This window comes from Helianthus annuus, chromosome 6 (genome assembly GCF_002127325.2).
Source record: "Helianthus annuus cultivar XRQ/B chromosome 6, HanXRQr2.0-SUNRISE, whole genome shotgun sequence".
In the NCBI taxonomy this organism is placed as follows: Eukaryota; Viridiplantae; Streptophyta; class Magnoliopsida; order Asterales; family Asteraceae; genus Helianthus; species Helianthus annuus.
The window spans coordinates 52,285,718-52,305,344 of NC_035438.2; the positions used below are offsets into that span (position 1 = coordinate 52,285,718).

Sequence of the window (19,627 nt, forward strand, 5' to 3'; positions counted from 1 at the left end):
CAGCAACCAGTCTGCACTTTCAAGAATTTCATGGACTGTCATCCTAGTACCTTCAACGGCACGGAGGGAGCGGTTGGACTCCTCCATTGGTTCGAAAGGCTCGAAACTGACTTCGAGGTGCATGATTGCCCTGAGTCTCGTAGAGTGAAGTTTGCTACTAGAACACTCGAAGGTGTTGCATTAACCTGGTGGGAAGCACAGGTTCAGATGTTAGGGCTGGCAGCTGCTAACGCCACTCCCTGGAACGAGTTCAAGGACCTAATTAAGGAAGAGTTTTGCAGTCAAGAGGACATCCACAAATTAGAGGTAGAGTTCCTCAACCTACAGATGGTGGGGTCTGAAATTGAAGTCTACACGAGGAGATCAAACGAGTTAGCCACATTTTGTCCTACTATGGTAGACCCTCCCACCAAACGCATCGAACTGTATCTCAAGGGTTTAGTGCCCGAAATTCAGAGTCATATGACCACAGCTAACCTTGGCACTATCCAGCAAGTCACTCGACTGGCTCATCGTCTCACAGACCAGGCTGTAGAACAGAACAAACTACCGAAGCGTGCTGAGACTGATACTGCATGTGCTTCTAGAGATAACAAACGCAAGTGGGATGAAAACCTGAGCACGGGATTGATGTTGGTCCAGCCTCTGACACAGAAGCAAGAGACAGATGACTACCATTGGCCCGGACAGCAGTTCTCTAGTAATCATGGGCAGAAAAGATATCGAGGAATTCACCCATGGTGCAACCATTGTAACAGACACCACAGTGGACGGTGTCGCAAGGAACGATGTCAGAAATGTCTTAAGATTGGTCATGAAGTTAAGGATTGTCGAAACTCACGTCCTGTAGGTCAGGAACAACAGCCTCAAGCCCTACAGGCTCAGTGGCAGCAGCAAAGTTTCAGAGAATGTTTTCAGTATAGTACAAAGGATCACTATGAGAGACACTATCCACAATTGAACTGGAACCAGAACCAGAACCACGACCATGGAAGCAGGAACGGCAATGGGGTTAGCAACGGGGGAAACAATGGAAACAATGACGCCCACGACCGTGTGTCTGGGATGGGTCAGGGTGATGCAAGGGACGATCTTAACGTAATAGTGGGTAAGTTACTTCTTGTCGACTCTTATGTTACTATATTGTTTGATTCGGGTGTGAATACCAATTATTTGTCCTTGAGGTTAGCCGAATGATAAAACATACACCAACTCCCTTGAACACCCAACGTGTCGTAGTATTAGTTAATGGTAAGGTCTAGAAGCTATACTTAGTTCCGGGTTGTAATCTTATCCTAGCTGGCCAAGCTTTCTCTATAGATCTCATTCCCATAGTTTTGGGTAGTTTCGACGTCGTGATTGGGATGGATTGGCTATCCTAACACCAAGCAGAAATCTTATGCAGCGAGAAGATAATTCGTATTCCTCGTTCTGGTCAAGAACCTCTCGAAGTACAAGGCGACAAGAGTGGTGCGGTGGTTGGCACCATCTCTTTCTTGAAGGCTCAGAAATGCTTACGCAAGGGTCACACAGCCATTTTGGCTCTTGTTTCGGATGCATCGACGAAGGAAAAGAGGCTGGAGGATATTCCAATTGTACGTGACTACCCTCAGGTGTTTCCTGAAGACTTACCTGGCTTACCGCCTCATCGTCAGGTCGAATTTCAAATCGAGCTCGCTCCAGGAGCAGCACCCATAGCTCGCGCACCATATCGTTTAGCTCCATCAGAATTAGAAGAACTGTCAAAACAGCTGCAAGAGCTCTTGGAAAAGGGCTTTATATGTCCAAGCTCTTCGCCTTGGGGAGCTCCAGTACTTTTCGTGAGAAAGAAAGACGGTACGTTCCGGATGTGCATCGACTACCGTGAACTCAACAAGATGACGGTGAAGAACCGTTATCCTCTTCCGCGCATCGACGACTTATTTGATCAGTTGCAAGGGTCGAGTTACTACTCCAAAATAGACTTAAGGTCAGGGTATCATCAGCTGAGAGTCCGGGATGAGGACGTCTCCAAGACAGCCTTCAGAACTCGTTATGGTCACTACGAGTTTCTCGTCATGCCATTTGGATTAACGAACGCGCCTACTGTATTTATGGACCTTATGAACAGGGTATGCAAACCCTATCTTGACAAGTTCGTCATAGTATTCATCGACGACATTCTGATTTACTCCAAGAGTCAGGAGGAGCACGAGCAGCATCTCCGTCTTATCTTGGAACTCCTTCGGAAGGAACAGTTGTACGCTAAACTTTCTAAATGCGACTTCTGGCTTCGTGAAGTCCACTTCTTAGGCCACGTAGTGAACAAGGATGGGATTCATGTTGATCCATCCAAAGTAGATTCGATCAGAAACTGGCCTGCACCGCGTACACCGACAGAAATACGCCAATTCTTGGGTTTGGCAGGTTAATATCGGCGGTTCATCAAGGACTTTTCAAAGATTGCTCAGCCGCTTACACTACGGACACAGAAGGGTGTCGACTATCGCTGGGGAGAGCCCCAGGAGACTGCTTTTCACTACCTAAAGGATAGACTTTGCAGCGCACCTATTCTTTCATTGCCAGAGGGCACAGATGACTTTGTAGTATATTGTGACGCATCGATACAGGGTCTGGGTTGCGTATTGATGCAGCGGGATAAAGTTATTGCCTACGCCTCTCGTCAACTAAAGGGTCATGAACGGAACTACACGACGCACGATTTAGAGCTGGGAGCTGTTGTTTTCGCGCTTAAGATATGGCGACACTACCTGTACGGTACCAAGTGCACGATTTACACCGATCACAGGAGTCTCGAGCATATTCTTAAGCAGAAGGATTTGAACATGCGTCAACGGCGATGGGTCGAGTTACTGTACGATTACGAATGCGCTATCAAGTACCATCCAGGCAAAGCCAATGTTGTGGCTGACGCCCTTAGTCGAAAGGACACCTTACCGAAGCGCGTGCGAGCGCTACAGCTTACGATTCAGTCTAGCCTTCCTGCACAGATACGGGATGCTCAGGTAGAAGCGTTGAAACCAGAAAACGTCAAGGCTGAAGCCCTACGCGGCTCACGACAACGATTAGAACAGAAGGCAGACGGCGCCTACTATGTAACGGGGCGTATTTGGGTCCCACTTTATGGCGGTCTACGCGAACTTGTGATGGATGAAGCTCACAGGTCTCGCTATTCGGTACATCCAGGGTCGGATAAAATGTACCACGATATCAAAACAACATACTGGTGGCCAAGTATGAAAGCTCACATCGCGACTTATGTCGGCAAGTGCCTGACCTGTGCGAGGGTCAAGGTTGAATATCAGAAACCAGCTGGTCTACTTCAGCAGCCTAGAATACCTCAATGGAAATGGGAAGAAATTTCCATGGACTTCGTTACAGGCCTACCTAGATCTCAGCGTGGGAACGATACCATATGGGTGATCGTAGATCGACTCACCAAGTCTGCACACTTCCTGGCTATAAAGGAAACGGATAAGTTCTCCACTCTCGCAGACATCTATCTTAAAGAAGTTGTTTCAAGGCACGGGGTGCCCATCTCCATCATTTCGGATCGCGATGCACGATTCACGTCAGAACTTTGGCAAGCGATGCATATATCTTTCGGCTCACGATTGGACATGAGCACAGCATATCATCCTCAGACGGATGGGCAGTCTGAGCGAACGATTCAAACGCTTGAAGACATGCTTCGGGCATGCGTTATTGATTTCGGCAACGGCTAGGAAAAGCACCTCCCTTTGGTGGAGTTCTCGTATAATAATAGTTATCACACCAGCATTCAAGCCGCTCCATTCGAGGCATTGTACGGACGTAAATGCCGGTCACCTCTCTGTTGGGCAGAGGTGGGGGATAGTCAGATCACGGGTCCAGAGATTGTAGTGGACGCCACATAAAAGATAGCACAGATACGACAACGCATGGCGGCAGCACGCGACCGTCAGAAAGCCTACGCGGACAAGCGTAGAAAGCCATTGGAATTTCAGGTCGGGGACCGGGTTTTACTAAAAGTCTCACCCTGGAAGAGTGTGGTTCGTTTTGGCAAACGGGGCAAACTAAATCCGCGGTACGTCGGACCATTCGAAATCATAGAAAAGATTGGCAAAGTAGCATACAAGCTAAACCTACCAGCTGAACTCGGGGCAGTTCACAATGTCTTTCATGTGTCGAACCTAAAGAAGTGCCTATCAGATGAAACCCTCATCATTCCTTTTAAGGAACTCACTATCGACGAGCGGTTGCAGTTCGTCGAGGAACCAGTAGAAATCACGGACCGGGATGTGAAGGTCCTCAAAAGCAAGAGAATCCCTCTTGTTCGAGTACGTTGGAACTCCAAACGTGGCCCAGAGTACACCTGGGAACGCGAAGACAGGATGACAGAAAAGTACCCCCAGTTATTCGAAACCAACGCAACCACTACTGAGGCCGAAGCTACTACTTCGGAATTTCGGAACGAAATTCCAGATCAACGGGGGGAGGATGTGACACCCCAGGAAAATCAGTTTACCTAGCTTCCTCAGTGAGTGAATACCAAATTTCGGGACGAAATTTCCAATTAGTTGGGGATAATGTGACAACTCGTACTTTACCGACTCTTAGATTATGTGTAACAGTTTAGAACTTTGTGATTTCATTGGTTGATTGACTGTTACGTGCTTTATGATTTAATGAGAATGCATATGTTATGTGAACCAAATGCTAACCCAACCGCATACAAGCCCATTCGGGCCACACACCCAACTCGAGACCACAAGACGGCCCAAGTGAGGTTCCGGCCCACTTCTCTTATACGTATGCATACACAATTAGGGTTGCTAGTTTTCACAATTCTCCTTGCAACAAAGAACACGCACACACACAAACTCTCTCTCAACTCGGAACCAAGGGCTGCCGAACACGCATCGAAGCTTGTTGAATCCGGATCCTTTCTCTCCATCTTGGACGTGGTTGACCACTGTTAGTTCAAGAGTCTTTTATTCGTGTATCTGCCGAGCAAACCAAGGTGAGTTCACACAGCCAAGGCATGGGATTCCCGGGTGGGAATTGGGTTGGAATGATTTGATATGGAATGATTACTCGTACTTACGCAATCACTAGACTATAGACCATCGTCCTCAGGATAGTCAGGACACGTTACGTAAATCCTGCGTAACCCAGTAATTGCCAATTGTCTCCTGGGTCGGGAGGATACGTTACGTAAATCCTGCGTAACCCAATACCTTCTACTGTCTTCCGGGTCGGAAGGACACGCTGTGTAAATCCTGCGCAGCCCCCCACACGTACCGCTGTCCTCGGGGAAGGGCACGTCACGTAAATCCTGCGTGACCCTGTACGTATTCCTGTTCTCGGTTTAAGAAGAACACATGGTTGGAAATAGTCTAGTAAGTACCCTAATGGGAAGCCCCGTTATAAAGGATAAACGTGAGAATCCCTCACCAATAGAATATTCTTGCTTGTGAAGCCTTATTAGATGAACTTACGCATGATTATTACGAATTTACTTTCTGTGAACTCGCTCAACTAGTTGTTGATTGCTGCATGCCTTGCAGGACCTTAGGTATATTATGGAGCTTGCACAGGGAGGAGCAGGTCGTTGTGGGATATGGATCATGAACGATATTTGAACTTATAACTATTTTGGAGTTTACACTACTATGCTTCCGCTACTTAAACAATGTTTGGTTTTGAAACATCAATCATGTCATGATGAACTACCTTAATTACTTTTATTATTATTAAATGCTATGTTTGATATGATTGATGGCTTGATCCTGGTCATGTCACGCCTCCAAGCGGTGGTACTCCGCATGTGGGATTTTGGGGGTGTGACATTACCTGTCACTAGTTGGCGAATGGCGGATGTGCATTTTTGTATCGGCGTGAAACTTCGTTTGCCCTCCCGTCGTAATGTTCTTGAAACCATTCTTCGCTTGCTTCGATGTCTCCAACAATCTTTAAAAATGAATCTGTTGGTAAACGAAACCGATCTCTAAACGTTTCGACATTGTAGACCGAATTCTCCACAAAATAATCCTTCTTTAACACTTCGGTGGCATGTATACAATCACGATCCACTATTTTCTTCTTTGGGCGGCTCGAACCTTCAAGTTCGTTACACACCTTCTTGAAAAATTCAAGTGTGTCATTGTCCGAAGACGTATCGCTATCGGTGTCTATCGGAAACGAATCCGTTGGAAATTCCATTTTTACCTAAGAAAGTGGTATAAATTTATGTTTTTGTGTGGGTGAAATATGTAGAGTGTAGGTATTTTTTTGCGGGTTGAAAAGGTTAAAATAGATGAAATATATATTAAGTTTAAAAAAAAAAATCCCAAACGGTCACAATTCAACGTTGATAAATAACCAACGTTCGAAAACTCAACGTTCAAATCAATTTCTCACGCGTGATCACGAGCACGCGTTACCAGTTCAACGCATGAAAAAAAGGGGTGGCGGCGGTGTTTAACGGTCATCAACGCGTGGTGGGCTGGCCATCACGTGACGCCCCGACCCCCCTTATAAGGTTTGTTTTTGGGATTTGTGAATTCGCGAGGTTGTGAGCAGTGGTGATACCCGAGGTTGTGTTTGACAGAGGTCTAGTCTACGAGTTTGTGATGTTTGATCGTGATTTTGTGTTTTTAGAATGACCAAATAAGACGGGGAGGGGACTTGTAACATTTTCTTTTGTTTTAGAGTAAACTGCTAAAATCGTCCCTGTGGTTTGACTCAAATTGCTAGATCAGTCCAAAATCAACTTTTTTTGCTAAAACAGTCTCTGAGCCTAGTTTTTGTTGCTATTTCAGTCCAATAAATTAACACCGTTAGAACCTCCGTTAATGAATGGGTAAAACTGCTAAATTCGTCTCTGAGGTTTGATTCAAGTTGCTAGATCAGTCCAAAATCAAGTTTTTTGAATTTGTTAATTATAAACTTATTTAGGTATATAATTTTTCTAGACTTGCATTAATTTTTTGAATTTGTTAATTATAAACTTATTTAGGTATATAATTTTTCTAGACTTACATTAATTTCTTGAATTTGTTAATTATAAACTTATTTAGATTATAAACTTATTTAGATATATAAATCATTAATATCACAAGAGAAAAAAAATCCTTTTGTTAGTTATTTTGATTATTATTATTATTATTATTATTATTATTATTATTATTATTATCATTAAATGTTTACTAATTATATACTTAAGTATTTAAATAAGATAATACTTAATTTAATTTAAATAAAATTAGTTTTAAAAATATAAATGTAGCTTTTTTGAAGAGCGTAATTTAACCGGCCCAGCCTTAAATACTGATTTTATTTTGATGTTGTTGTTACCATATAAATATTTAGTATTTATTTAAGGATTTAAATAAGACAACAGTTAATTTAAACAATATTTAGTTATGAAAAATACAAACATTATATGTAAATTTAAATATTAAGAAATTAACATAATTTTTATTTGTTTTTATTTAATTCGTAATATTTAATGTTTAATATTTATCAATTATTTTAATTTAATATTTGTATTATAAAGTTCTTTTATTCATTTTTTCTACTTAATTAAGTGGTTTCTTATTTAATAATACTTATCATTCAGGTGAGGTCCGACAACATGTCGTGCCAGAACAAGTCTCATAAAAAGGATTATTTTGGTTTGAGTCAAAACGGGTTCGGGTCAAACCAGTGTTTAAGACAGGTCAAATAAAATTGCGCTCTCCAAAAGAGCTACGTTCTGTTTATATTTTTATAACTAAACACAAATTTAAATTATATATTTAGGGTAGACTTGTAATTTATCTTAAATTTTAAGACATTTAAGAAAATATATAATGCATTTGGTACAAGTATTGATGCATTAAGAACCTGTCATTTACCATTTTTTTTCTCTTGTGATATTAATGATTTATTCAACGAACATAAATATAACTGGACCCGCCTTAAATAAGTTTATAATCTTGTGATATTAATGATTTATATACCTAAATAAGTTTATAATCTACATAAGTTTATAATTAACAAATTCAAAAAATTAATGCAAGTTTAGAAAAATTATATACATAAATAAGTTTATAATCTACATAAGTTTATAATTAATAAATTCAAAAAATTAATGCAAGTCTAGAAAAATTATGTACCTAAATAAGTTTATAAATAACAAATTCAAAAAACTTGATTTTGGACTGATCTAGCAACTTGAATCAAACCTCAGGGACGAATTTAGCAGTTTTACCCATTCATTAACGGAGGTTCTAACGGTGTTAATTTATTGGACTGAAATAGCAACAGAAACTAGGCTCGGGGACTGTTTTAGCAAAAAAAGTTGATTTTAGACTGATCTAGCAATTTGAGTCAAACCTCAGGGATGATTTTAGCAGTTTACTCTTTGTTTTATAACAAACAACACATGGATAAATTTAACATCTAAAACAAAATACCTTCCACGAGTTTGATTTTATAACTTTAGAATGAACAAATAAAACTGGGAGGGGACTTATAACTTTTAATTTAGTTTTGTATCAAACGGCACATAATTAGTAGATCTAACATCTACAACAAAATACCTTCCACAAAGTCTCATAGCAGAATCTAACATTTAAGCATCCACATTGACCATCCTTGTAACTTTCTCTTTAATTCTTGACACCCCAAATATTAATTATTATGAAAAAGCATGTCAGAACACCTCGTATAATGAAATAGTGATTCGATTAGATTTAATTAAGTTCAACATTTGACTTCTAAAAGTTCACTTCGGTTCCAAGTACACACAACATAATTACCAACAACTATAGGCCTAGTTGATACAAAATTTGTGGGGATTTTGCTGTTGTTGGAGATCCTAACAAAAAGTACACGACACAATATTATTGAAGGAATCTAACTTTGTTCTTTGACCCCAAATTTAGGACGCACAATTAGCTGTTTACTATTAGATTTGTCTTCTTAATGTTTGATTTCTTCATACTATTAGTTAAAAACTTCGATACTATAAATCTTGTCTACTTTTCAAACAAATCACATGTTCATTGTCTCCTCGGACATGCAAACATGAACTGAAATACAAGTATTTTAGCAGATAGATTAAATGTAATAAGCAGCATTAACAGGGTCACTGACAGGAAATTTAATTGATAATCTAAAAAAACATAAATAATGATCGGTTATTCTTTCCTAGCCAATTTATCATGTTTATCAGTATGTTGAGTTGCTAATCTTGTATTTTAGATGGAATTCCATAGCTATTTTGTCGGTAACCCGATGCTAAATGAGTTGTTTTATATTTTTTTGAACAACCAACAAAAGCCCGATCACTTGGGTTAACCAATGGCAAAAGGCGACCCACGTCCGTGAACACAGACGGTGTTTAGGACCTGGCCCTGCTACCATTCTAGAGGAATCCCACCGCCTGACAGGGGCGGACCTACCCACATTTGTGAGTGGGCGGCCACACCCCTTGAAAAAAATATTTTTTAGTGTTAATTTTTCATTAAAATCTCGACCGCACCTCTTGGAATTTTTCACTCGCACCCCTTGGAAATTTCAATCGCCCCCCTTAGACAAAAAAAATCAAATTTTTAATTTATAAAAAAATTGTAATAAACACTGTTTTTTATAAAAATATAACATAAACACTGACTTTTATAATAACATAACACCATTTATAAGTTTGTAACCCACTTATTAAACAATTTAGCCTAACCTAAGCCCACTTAACCCAACCCAATAAAATTTGAACTATAATAAAATAACCCAACCCAAACCGCCCTTCCTATTCTGTTTCTCCCGCTCTCTCTCGTGACCTCGTCTGCCTCTGCGATCCTATTCCCCAACGACGCAACAACAGCCATCCAACTCCAATTTCTTGCCGGAAATCGCAAACATCCTACCACCAAACTCACCGGAATCCAAACAATACAAGGTCTCTACGTTTTTTAATGTTATTGTTGTTTTATGTTATTTTTTAGAAGAAATAGAGTTATAGAGATGATAAAAAATGTTCGAAATTTTATGTATTTTGATGTTTTTTTGGTTGTTCTAGACTTGAATAGGGTGATTTTGTTGTTTAGATGAGTTTTTTGTTGTTACAACTTAAAAGACATAAGTAATCGACAATTAGTAGGTCTTGAAAAGAAAATTGAAAATTATGGAGCGATAACTTATGAAGCGATTAATATGTTTACTACTTTAGTGTTGTTTTATGAACTTATGGATCGATTTATATGTTTGGATAGATTTATAAATTGAAAAGTAGCTCTAGATGATATTTTGGAAAGATTTCAAAAAATGAAAACTCGTACAACGACATTTTAAATATGTTTGTAACGACGTTTGGTGTGTTTTTGATGATTATATAAATTTTAGCTTGATTTACTTTTGTTTTTTACAAGACCCGACCTGAACCGACTGGGTCTGGCCCGATATAAACCGATTTTTTTTAAATACATATAGACCTAAAATCTTTAAAAATTTTCCACACTCCCATGAAAAAATTTATGGGTCCGCCACTGACGCCTGAAGGCCCACTGTGATAAAACTCATAGCTTAACTCAGAGTATTTTTGCTCTAGATAAGACTCGAACCCATGACCTTCACTTTGGAATGAGACTGTCAATGAAACAAAATGTCATTAATCATGTAATTACTTTATTTTCTCTAAAGTTCAATCGATAGTTATTAACATTTTTTGGCCGTTCTTTTGATTTCTATTTTTTTAAAGGTTCCATTCCACTCTATTGGAAATCAAATTAGTCACGACTATATTTTCGATAAATTTCCGTTGGTAACCACCTTACCCGACGTATTTTCTCGGGTAATTATCACCTTCACCGATGTATTACCGAGCTAAGGGGTTGGGCCGGCCGTCAGTGATACGCGTTCTTTTTGTAGTGTTCATAATCATCAACTAAATTAGGTGAGAAAAAAATTAAATAGAGTTAAATGCCATTTTAGTCCATATGGTTTGGGTCATTTTCCAGTTTAGTCCAAAGGTTTCATTTTTAACCCGTGGGTCCAAAAAGGTTTCACAGTTGCCATTTTAGTCCACTGGGTTAACTTCATCCATTTTTTCTGTTAACGAGAAGGCCAATTCGGTCATTTTATATGGCTGAATTGCCCTTTTAGTTAACAGAATTACATACAAAATGACTAAATTGGCCTTCTCGTTAACAGAAAAAATGGATGATGTTAACCAAGTGGACTAAAATGGCAACTGTGAAACCTTTTTGAACCCACACGTTAAAAATGAAACCTTTGGACTAAACTGCAAAATGACCCAAACCACATGGACTAAAATGACATTTAACTCAATTAAATAATTACATGAAGCACCATGAAAAGATTGGAATTTAGCTACAAGATATATTTCGTCGCTATTATATTAATTCTCATACTTTTTTTTTTCATGTTATTAATGTTTTTTTAATTTTCGAATCAACTCACAATACTTTAAATAATATATGTTTTTAATCCATTTAGTTTTTATTTAATTCCATTCTTCGCTGATAACTCGTCATTTTTTTTTAAAAGCTGAATACCCGACTGTGTTTGGTATTTTTTTTTGTTGTTGACATTCTTGTTCGATATGAAAACTAACTTAATTTCGAATTGTTATAACCCTCTTGACCTTACAAAAAAATAGTAAGTATAATTTTTTATTACTTAGTATAGTCGTTGATCTTCTTATTTTATTTCATATATATGTTTATTAGTTATTTGTAAAATAACAACGGATGTCAAATTTGTTGTCAATTGACCAGATTATTTTTATAATTTGATAAACATATAAACCATCATTACAGAAATTTATGAAACAAAACTGTCTTAAACACTCAAAACAATCAAGTTGAGTTTAAATATTATTTTCAAATTAAAATGTTTGAAAACTATGTGTTAATGTTCTTCGCCTAATCATTTAAATGGGTTCAGCAATTAATTAAGTTAACATTTGATATTAAATAATCTTTATAGAGAAAACTCACGAACATATTAGTTAGAAGTCTACTAAAATATTAAAACGCCAAGCTCGAAGCAGCCATACATACTGGTGTCATATACTTATCTATTGTAAATCAAGGGTTTGATTAGCATAAAATAAGATATAGAATTGTCTCGTGAGGCATGGGAAGCATTATCTTATATTCAATTATATCATGCATATTAATTAGTAGTAAGGGGTTAGTAATTTCATTAAGATACAATCTCTGAATCAGTTAGAGGTAAAGTGTGTTTGATTCTCTTAAAAGACACCTCTTAAAAGCGTGTTTGGTCTTCTTAAAAGACACCTCTTAGTAGTTCATAAAACTTCTTAATGAGTAAGTTTTAGGCGAAAGTGGTTCATGTAGATAATTCATCGGTAATCCATCAAAAACATATTGGTTTGAGTAATGAATTTATCGATAGCTAGGCTGCCTAGACGCATTTTCCTACCGATAACCAAGGGTCTCTTATTTATGAGTAGGGGTGGACCTATATAAAACAAAGATGTAACGTAATATGCCCAATGTCTTTTTTGTATTATATAGTAACAGTTTCTTGTTTTTATGTGGTTATTTACTCATTCGACATTCGAATGACAATGATTTACCAAAAAAATTATACTAAAAAACTCCTTAATTCGTCATCATTTATGAGTGGAAATATAAAATTACCTAACTATTCTGTTAATATTCTAATTAAACAAACCTAGATAAAAAAAAAATCCAAAACCCTTTACATTCCACACACTATTGAACACGTAGAATAACATGATAAGAGAGATGATTGACCTTTTCATGAAATATGTATTGTAATGGAAATTATTAATTACACATATTAAAAGGGTTTGGTTTTGATCTTATTACCTTATTCTAACCAATTAATCATTGCTTCCTTTTCCACTTTTTATAAGTGAAATTATATTGACATGTTGTAAGTGAGCCCCACCATACTTTTTGATATTTGCCAGCATACTTTGAGTTTTAGCACTTCCTATATATAGGGGGGGCTTTGACAATGTTTTCATCAAACACTTTGTATTCAGTTTTCACAATTTCACAATATTCTCTCCTCTTCTCTCTAAAGTTTCTCTAAACACAAACTTGTTTCAAACTTGAATTCAAGAAACCTCTAACTTGAAAGAACGATTTGTACTCATGGCAATAGAGATTGTACAACCAAGTACTGTTGGATTATCAAAGATAGCAGTCTCTGATACCCATGGGGAAGACTCCCCTTATTTTGCAGGATGGAAGGCTTATGATGAAAACCCTTATCATGAAATAAATAATCCTACAGGGGTGATTCAGATGGGACTAGCAGAAAATCAAGTAAGCAATGGCACAACTTTATAAGATTTCAATTCCTTTTGTTTCTACAATTGTTGGAGTGAGCTAACAATGGTTTTGCTATCTTTTTATAGGTGTCTTTTGATTTGCTTGAAGAATATTTGGAAGCAAATCTTGAATCAACCAACTGGGGCCAAAAAGTTTCTGGCTTTAGAGAAAATGCTTTGTTTCAAGATTATCATGGGCTTCTATCTTTTAGAAAGGTACCACCTTTTTCTTTTTCTTTTTTTAAAAAAATGTATCATATGTTATAAAGAGTGATCAAGAAACTAAAAGTCTAACTTGTTTAATTCTTGATTATTACAGGCAATGGCCAGTTTCATGGAAGAAGTGAGGGGAGGAAAAGCAAAATTCAACCCCGACCGTGTTGTCTTGACCGCTGGAGCAACCGCTGCTAACGAGCTTTTAACCTTCATTTTGGCTGATCCTGGCGATGCTTTGCTGGTCCCAACCCCTTACTATCCAGGGTAGGTAGTCTTTTATTTTAAGGTTATGAGTTTAATGACATCGGCGTCAGTAGCGGAACCAGAACTTTTAAACCCCTTTTGATCCCCCTTGATTCCGCACATGATCGGTGTTAATATGAAATTTTTTATATTTTTTTTTCATCTTTCTTAACCTTTTTCCTTTACATATTGCAGATTTGATAGAGATTTAAGGTGGAGAACTGGTGTACAAATTGTTCCAATCCACTGTGACAGCTCAAACAATTTTCAGATTACTCCAGAAGCCCTAGAAGCAGCATATGATCATGCAACATCAATGAACATAAAAGTGAGAGGAGTGCTCATCACAAACCCATCAAACCCATTAGGTGCAACCATTCAACGAAAGGTTCTAGAAGAGATTCTAGATTTCGCAACCCGAAAGAACATCCACCTAGTTTCTGATGAAATCTACTCAGGTTCAGCATTCTATGCAGATGAATTTGTTAGCATTGCAGAAGTTCTTGAATCAAGAAACTACAAAGACTCAGAAAGATGTCACATTGTTTACAGTCTTTCAAAAGATCTTGGTCTCCCAGGGTTCCGAGTGGGAACAGTATATTCATACAATGATCAAGTTGTGACAACCGCAAGAAGAATGTCTAGTTTCACTTTAATCTCTTCACAAACACAGTTTTTATTGGCATCTATGTTATCAGATAAAGAATTCACCAGGAAATACATAAAAATCAACCGCGAAAGGTTGAAGAAACGATACGAAATGATCATTAACGGGCTGAAAAAGGCCGGTATTGAATGCTTAAAAGGGAATGCTGGGCTCTTTTGTTGGATGAACTTGAGTCCTTTCTTGGAGGAACCCACAATCAAGAGCGAATTAGCGATATGGAAGACGATTATGCATGAAGTGAGGCTAAACATATCACCTGGATCATCCTGTCATTGTTCCGAACCAGGGTGGTTTCGAGTTTGTTTTGCGAATATGAGTGAAGAAACACTTGAAGTTGCACTCACAAGAATTCATGAGTTCATCAAACAAAGGAAGCAATAGGCAAGTTTTGTGTTGACACAACATTCTTTCCTTTTTTGGCAATCATTTTTTAGCTGGTGGCAAGCTCAAATCAACATTAGGGTTTTTGCATAGTGGGGATTTATTATATGTTTTTGCTCTATCTTTCTTTGGGATTATTAAAATCTCCAAGAATAATGAGTTTATAGAATCCCTTTAATTGTATGACCTTTGTAGATTGAATCTGTTATCAAACTAAGTGTAATAAAATTTTCAAATAAATATATGTGTATCTATAAGATTTTTTGTCCTTTTTTTCAACGGTAAAAAATATGGAAAATCCAGAAAGTACAACACATATATGTATATATACAAGATAATCTTACAATCTTATTTTATGTCTTAAAAATATATACACTTCATTTTCAGGTTATTCAAATAGCTCAAAAAAAAAAAAAAAAAAAAAATGAAAAGAAAAGCTAGCTCGATATCAACCAATATACTTTTGAGCTTTCTAAGTTAAACTTGACTCGGATTGTAAACACCCATATCTACAATCATAACATTTTATCTTTAGTCGCTACTTGCTAGTATCATGGATTTAAACTTTATCACTGCTCAAACTTATATTGACTTGTTACAAATATTATAAACTATATAGTAAAATTTTGGATATATAATATCATTGCATAACATGATGTTAAAAAGTCCAACTGTCATCTTATCGTTTTAAAGTTATAATACGGTTTGATTAATGTATAATATAATTGGGTACCTAATATATATGATGTGTTCTTTATCTTTTCCTAAATTATAATAAAAATTTGGATTAATGAATAAAAGAAGTTAAGAACCCACCAAACACGTATTTGAAGACAAATTCTAGCCATTTGACCATTCTACAATGCCCAGTTGATGCCATTTCTGACAAATATTTCACCCACTTAATTTGCAAGATTTATATAAAAGATGTTCTAAATATTTGAAATAAACGTAGGACTTTAAATTCATAAAATGTTAAGAAATGAAACAAACTAGAAGTGCTACCCGCAACATGTGGTGGGGACTAGATTTATATATATGTTCAGATGGTTGCCATTCTTATAAAGGTAGTCACATCGACATAATTAGTTACATAGTTGAACCCAAAAGTTAGCATCTAGTTTTAACGCAAATATTATGGTTTCAAGTTTCGTGACTAGTATTATCTTAGAAGCACTGCTTGAATCTGAAATTTCAAATAGATTTGTTCATATATTTTATGTCTTAAGGTAAGGCGGTCCTAACTAAATCAATCATAGACATAAATATCAAACCCATGTAATGCTTTAACTAATTTATACACTGTAAAAAAATTCTTCTGCTTGGCATATAGACACATATATAGACATAAAATACGTACGTGTTTCTATCTACATGATTCTTTACTAATTATAAATAAAGAAATCTTTTTTGTCACATATATAGACACAAATACGTACATGTTTCTATCTACATGATATACAAACGCTTGAAATACTCTAAATTGTCAACATATAATACAAACTTAAAAGTTCAACTATTACAAAGCAAATAGTACTTATCATAACGAAACTGATAAATTTGATTAAAACTATATTAATCGTCTTAAGTATTTTATATTAATAATTATTATTCACTTTTGCAAATTCATAACCCAAAAGGCTTTTTTAGGGTCTTCATATTGGCATACCAACTTGGCTATTTGCATACTAAACCTTACATGTACCTACGATGCGTATAATATATTCGAACTGTACACGAGTATTAAAAAATAATTAACGGTATGATATTTAAACATTTATAGTATTCGAACCGCACTAGACGTGGTATAATAATTTAATTTAAACGATAACCATATAATATATTCGAACCGTATATGGGTTTTACAAAAAAATTTAACGGTATAACATTAATGGTTATATATTTTAAGCGATTTAACGTCAGAACCGGGTGAGAATTTATAACACAAATACACCAAAATAACCAAACAAAATTCTGATGGGTTATATACGCAGCGTTTATAAACCCTAGTTGTCTGTGCCTATGATTGTTGGGCCAGGCACTGAATTTCATGCAACCTTGTTGGGATTGAACACTATCAGCGGAACAAATAATTAAAGCCAAAACTGGATCAGAGCAGTGGATTCTGAATAAGCAGATGGTGATATACAAATCTCTCCCCTTGAAAGTGATTACAACTACTGATGACCTCCTATCTGCTGATCTTGCTAAACTGCTGACCCATAACTGCTGCTCAACTAAAGATCTGATGGAAGACTAAAGTCCTGCTGATTCAATCTACTGCCTTGAGTCAAGCACTGCTGATCCGGACAAGTGCTGCTGGGTTCACAGCAGTAGAAGGTTGCAGCAGCTGCTCTAAAGTCTGTTCTGTAATAGAATGTATTAGCAGTAGTTAACACAAGCAGTGTCTGTATAGATCAGAGGTTAGAGTTTGTTAGGAGGTTAAATGTCATTTTCATGGTGATGTCAGCAAAGATGCTCAGTAGTTTGCAAGTGTCTATAAATAGTTCAGTACTTTGTACTGTTCTATTAGCTCTTTGCATCATTCGTCTTCTTTGCACGAACAAACTACTGAGCTCTGGCTAAGGGGGAGTTTGCATTCTTACATCAATCATTGTAATCGTGATTGAAATAAATTCAATCTTTCGGTTCTCTGTGTAAAGATGTTTGATAAAAGTATTACTCTCGTTTGATTGTATGCAAAGTTTGTTTTCATTATAATTTCCGCTGCACACTCATTCATCTTCATCTTATTTTCAAACATAAAATACAATCAAAAACAAACTCAGATCCAACAATTGGTATCAGAGCTTGGACAGTCAAATTTGATTTAACAATCATTTTGACGTAAAAAGTTCAGCTCAAAACAGTTGATACTGATCGTTTGTTCGTCGTTGAAAAACAGAGTAAGGATTAATCACCACTAAAGTTGATTTCTCAGTACCTGTAAAACAACAAGAATGACGTCACAATCTCAGGACGATAAAAACAACATTGGTTCTCTTTTTAAACCACCTATGCTAAAAAGAAATGAGTACAACATCTGGCAGAGGAGGATGGGTCACATCCTCGCTCAACAAAGCACAGGTTGTTGGAAGTCTCTCATCTTTGGTCCTCATGTTCCTACAGTGCCAAGCGCTGAAGATGCTAAAAAACAAGTTCCAAAACCTGTTGAAAATTATACTGAAACGGATTATCAAAAATTTGAACTAGATGCTAAAGCGTTTAGTATCATAGCATCAGCGCTGCCCAACGAAATATATGCTGGATTGTTACATTGTGACAATGCCAAAGAGTTGTGGGACGCGCTTAAGGAACAGTTTGGAGGTACCGAAGAAGTCATAGAAAACAATAGGGAAATCCTGAACCAACAGTATGAAACATTTTGTCATGTTAAAGGTGAATCACTGACGCAACAATTTGAGCGTTTCAGTTGTCTCATCAGTGAACTGAGGCTTATTAAAACTACTTTTACAAACTCAACTCAAAACAGCAGGTTCCTTAGGTCACTGCCAGAAAAATGGGACACAATAGCGTTTGTCACCCGAAATTCACCTGAGTTCAAGGATCTGACCTTGACCCAACTCCATGGTCGACTCCTGACCTACGAAAGGGAGTTGAACCAGAAAAGGAAGTTACAAGAGTCAGGGAAAACCGTTGATGATTATTCATTCGGTAACACTGCTCTTCTGGGTCAAGAAGAATCTGGTGGTAGTGGTAAGGATCAGGGTTATGATCACTTCATTGACATAACTACTGGTGCAAATTTTAACAACCCTGATCCTCACTCTACAGGTTATGCATTCACTGCAAATGAAAACCAGATGTCAGACAATTTAAGCTTTGAACTCAATGATCTACAGCATTTTGACCCCACTGATATAGAGGAAATGGACATCCTGCACCAACTGGCCTTGCTAAGTGTTAGAACTAGCAAGTTTTATAAAAGAACAGGGCGAAAATTCCCAGGGTTGCATGGGAATCTAAGGGTTGGGTTGGATAAATCGAAAATCAAGTGTTATAAGTGTAACAGGTTAGGACATTTTGCTAGAGAGTGTAGAAGTCAAACAACTGGTCCCATAATCACTCACCCTAGTTCAAATCCTAGACCTCAAAATCAAAACACTGTGCACTATGCCCAATATGCCCCAGCAACACATGTGAACACTGCTCACTATGCTGTTGTTCCTGTGCCAGTGCATTATGTCCAAACAGCTGCTCCACAGATCCAATATGTTCAAACCCCTGCTCCCCAGGCACAAGTGCAACCTGCACCACAAACCACTGCTCCAGTTGCAAAACAACCAGATCAACAAAGTTTCTTTACTCAAGAATTTGTTGACTGGAGCAGTATGCCTGAAGACCTCAGTGATGAAAATTTTGCACTCTATGCTTCTAATGTTTCTTCTCATGATGAATTTTGTTTGATGACATTAGAGTCAATTCATGAGGGGGTTGAATCTGAAGAGGAACAACTGGCCTCTGAAACAGTGGATGAGGTGATTAAAGAAGTGGTCACTGCTGTGGCAAATGAAGTACTGTTGGAAGAAAGTTCAGGCATCCTGATTGAACCACTGACAGATCCATGGTCCAAAGAAGAAAAGACAGGTGAGATAGGAGAGAGAGCTGAAGATGAGGAAAATCCTAAATGTGATTGTGCAATGATGGCTGCTGCAAAGGTATCACCTCAAGTTCTTGAAAAACTGTGTTCTGACAATTGCATTATTGCTTTTGCTAACATCAAAGAGGTGAATGAAAACCTTCGTGATAAAATCTTATCTGATGAAGTCATATTTGAAAGGTCT

The 19,627-nt window shown here is 37.3% G+C and overlaps 1 protein-coding gene across 1 annotated transcript; it reads left to right on the plus strand.

Moving 5' to 3' along the window:
• Nucleotides 1-13,034: 13,034 nt before the first annotated feature.
• Nucleotides 13,035-15,079, plus strand: LOC110865480 (1-aminocyclopropane-1-carboxylate synthase 7). The gene is made up of 4 exons (XM_022114738.2): nt 13,035-13,310; nt 13,403-13,531; nt 13,635-13,795; nt 13,970-15,079. Exons 1-4 carry the CDS (start codon nt 13,137-13,139, stop codon nt 14,820-14,822), a joined length of 1,317 nt encoding a protein of 438 aa, XP_021970430.1. The 5' UTR covers nt 13,035-13,136; the 3' UTR covers nt 14,823-15,079.
• Nucleotides 15,080-19,627: the final 4,548 nt, after the last annotated feature.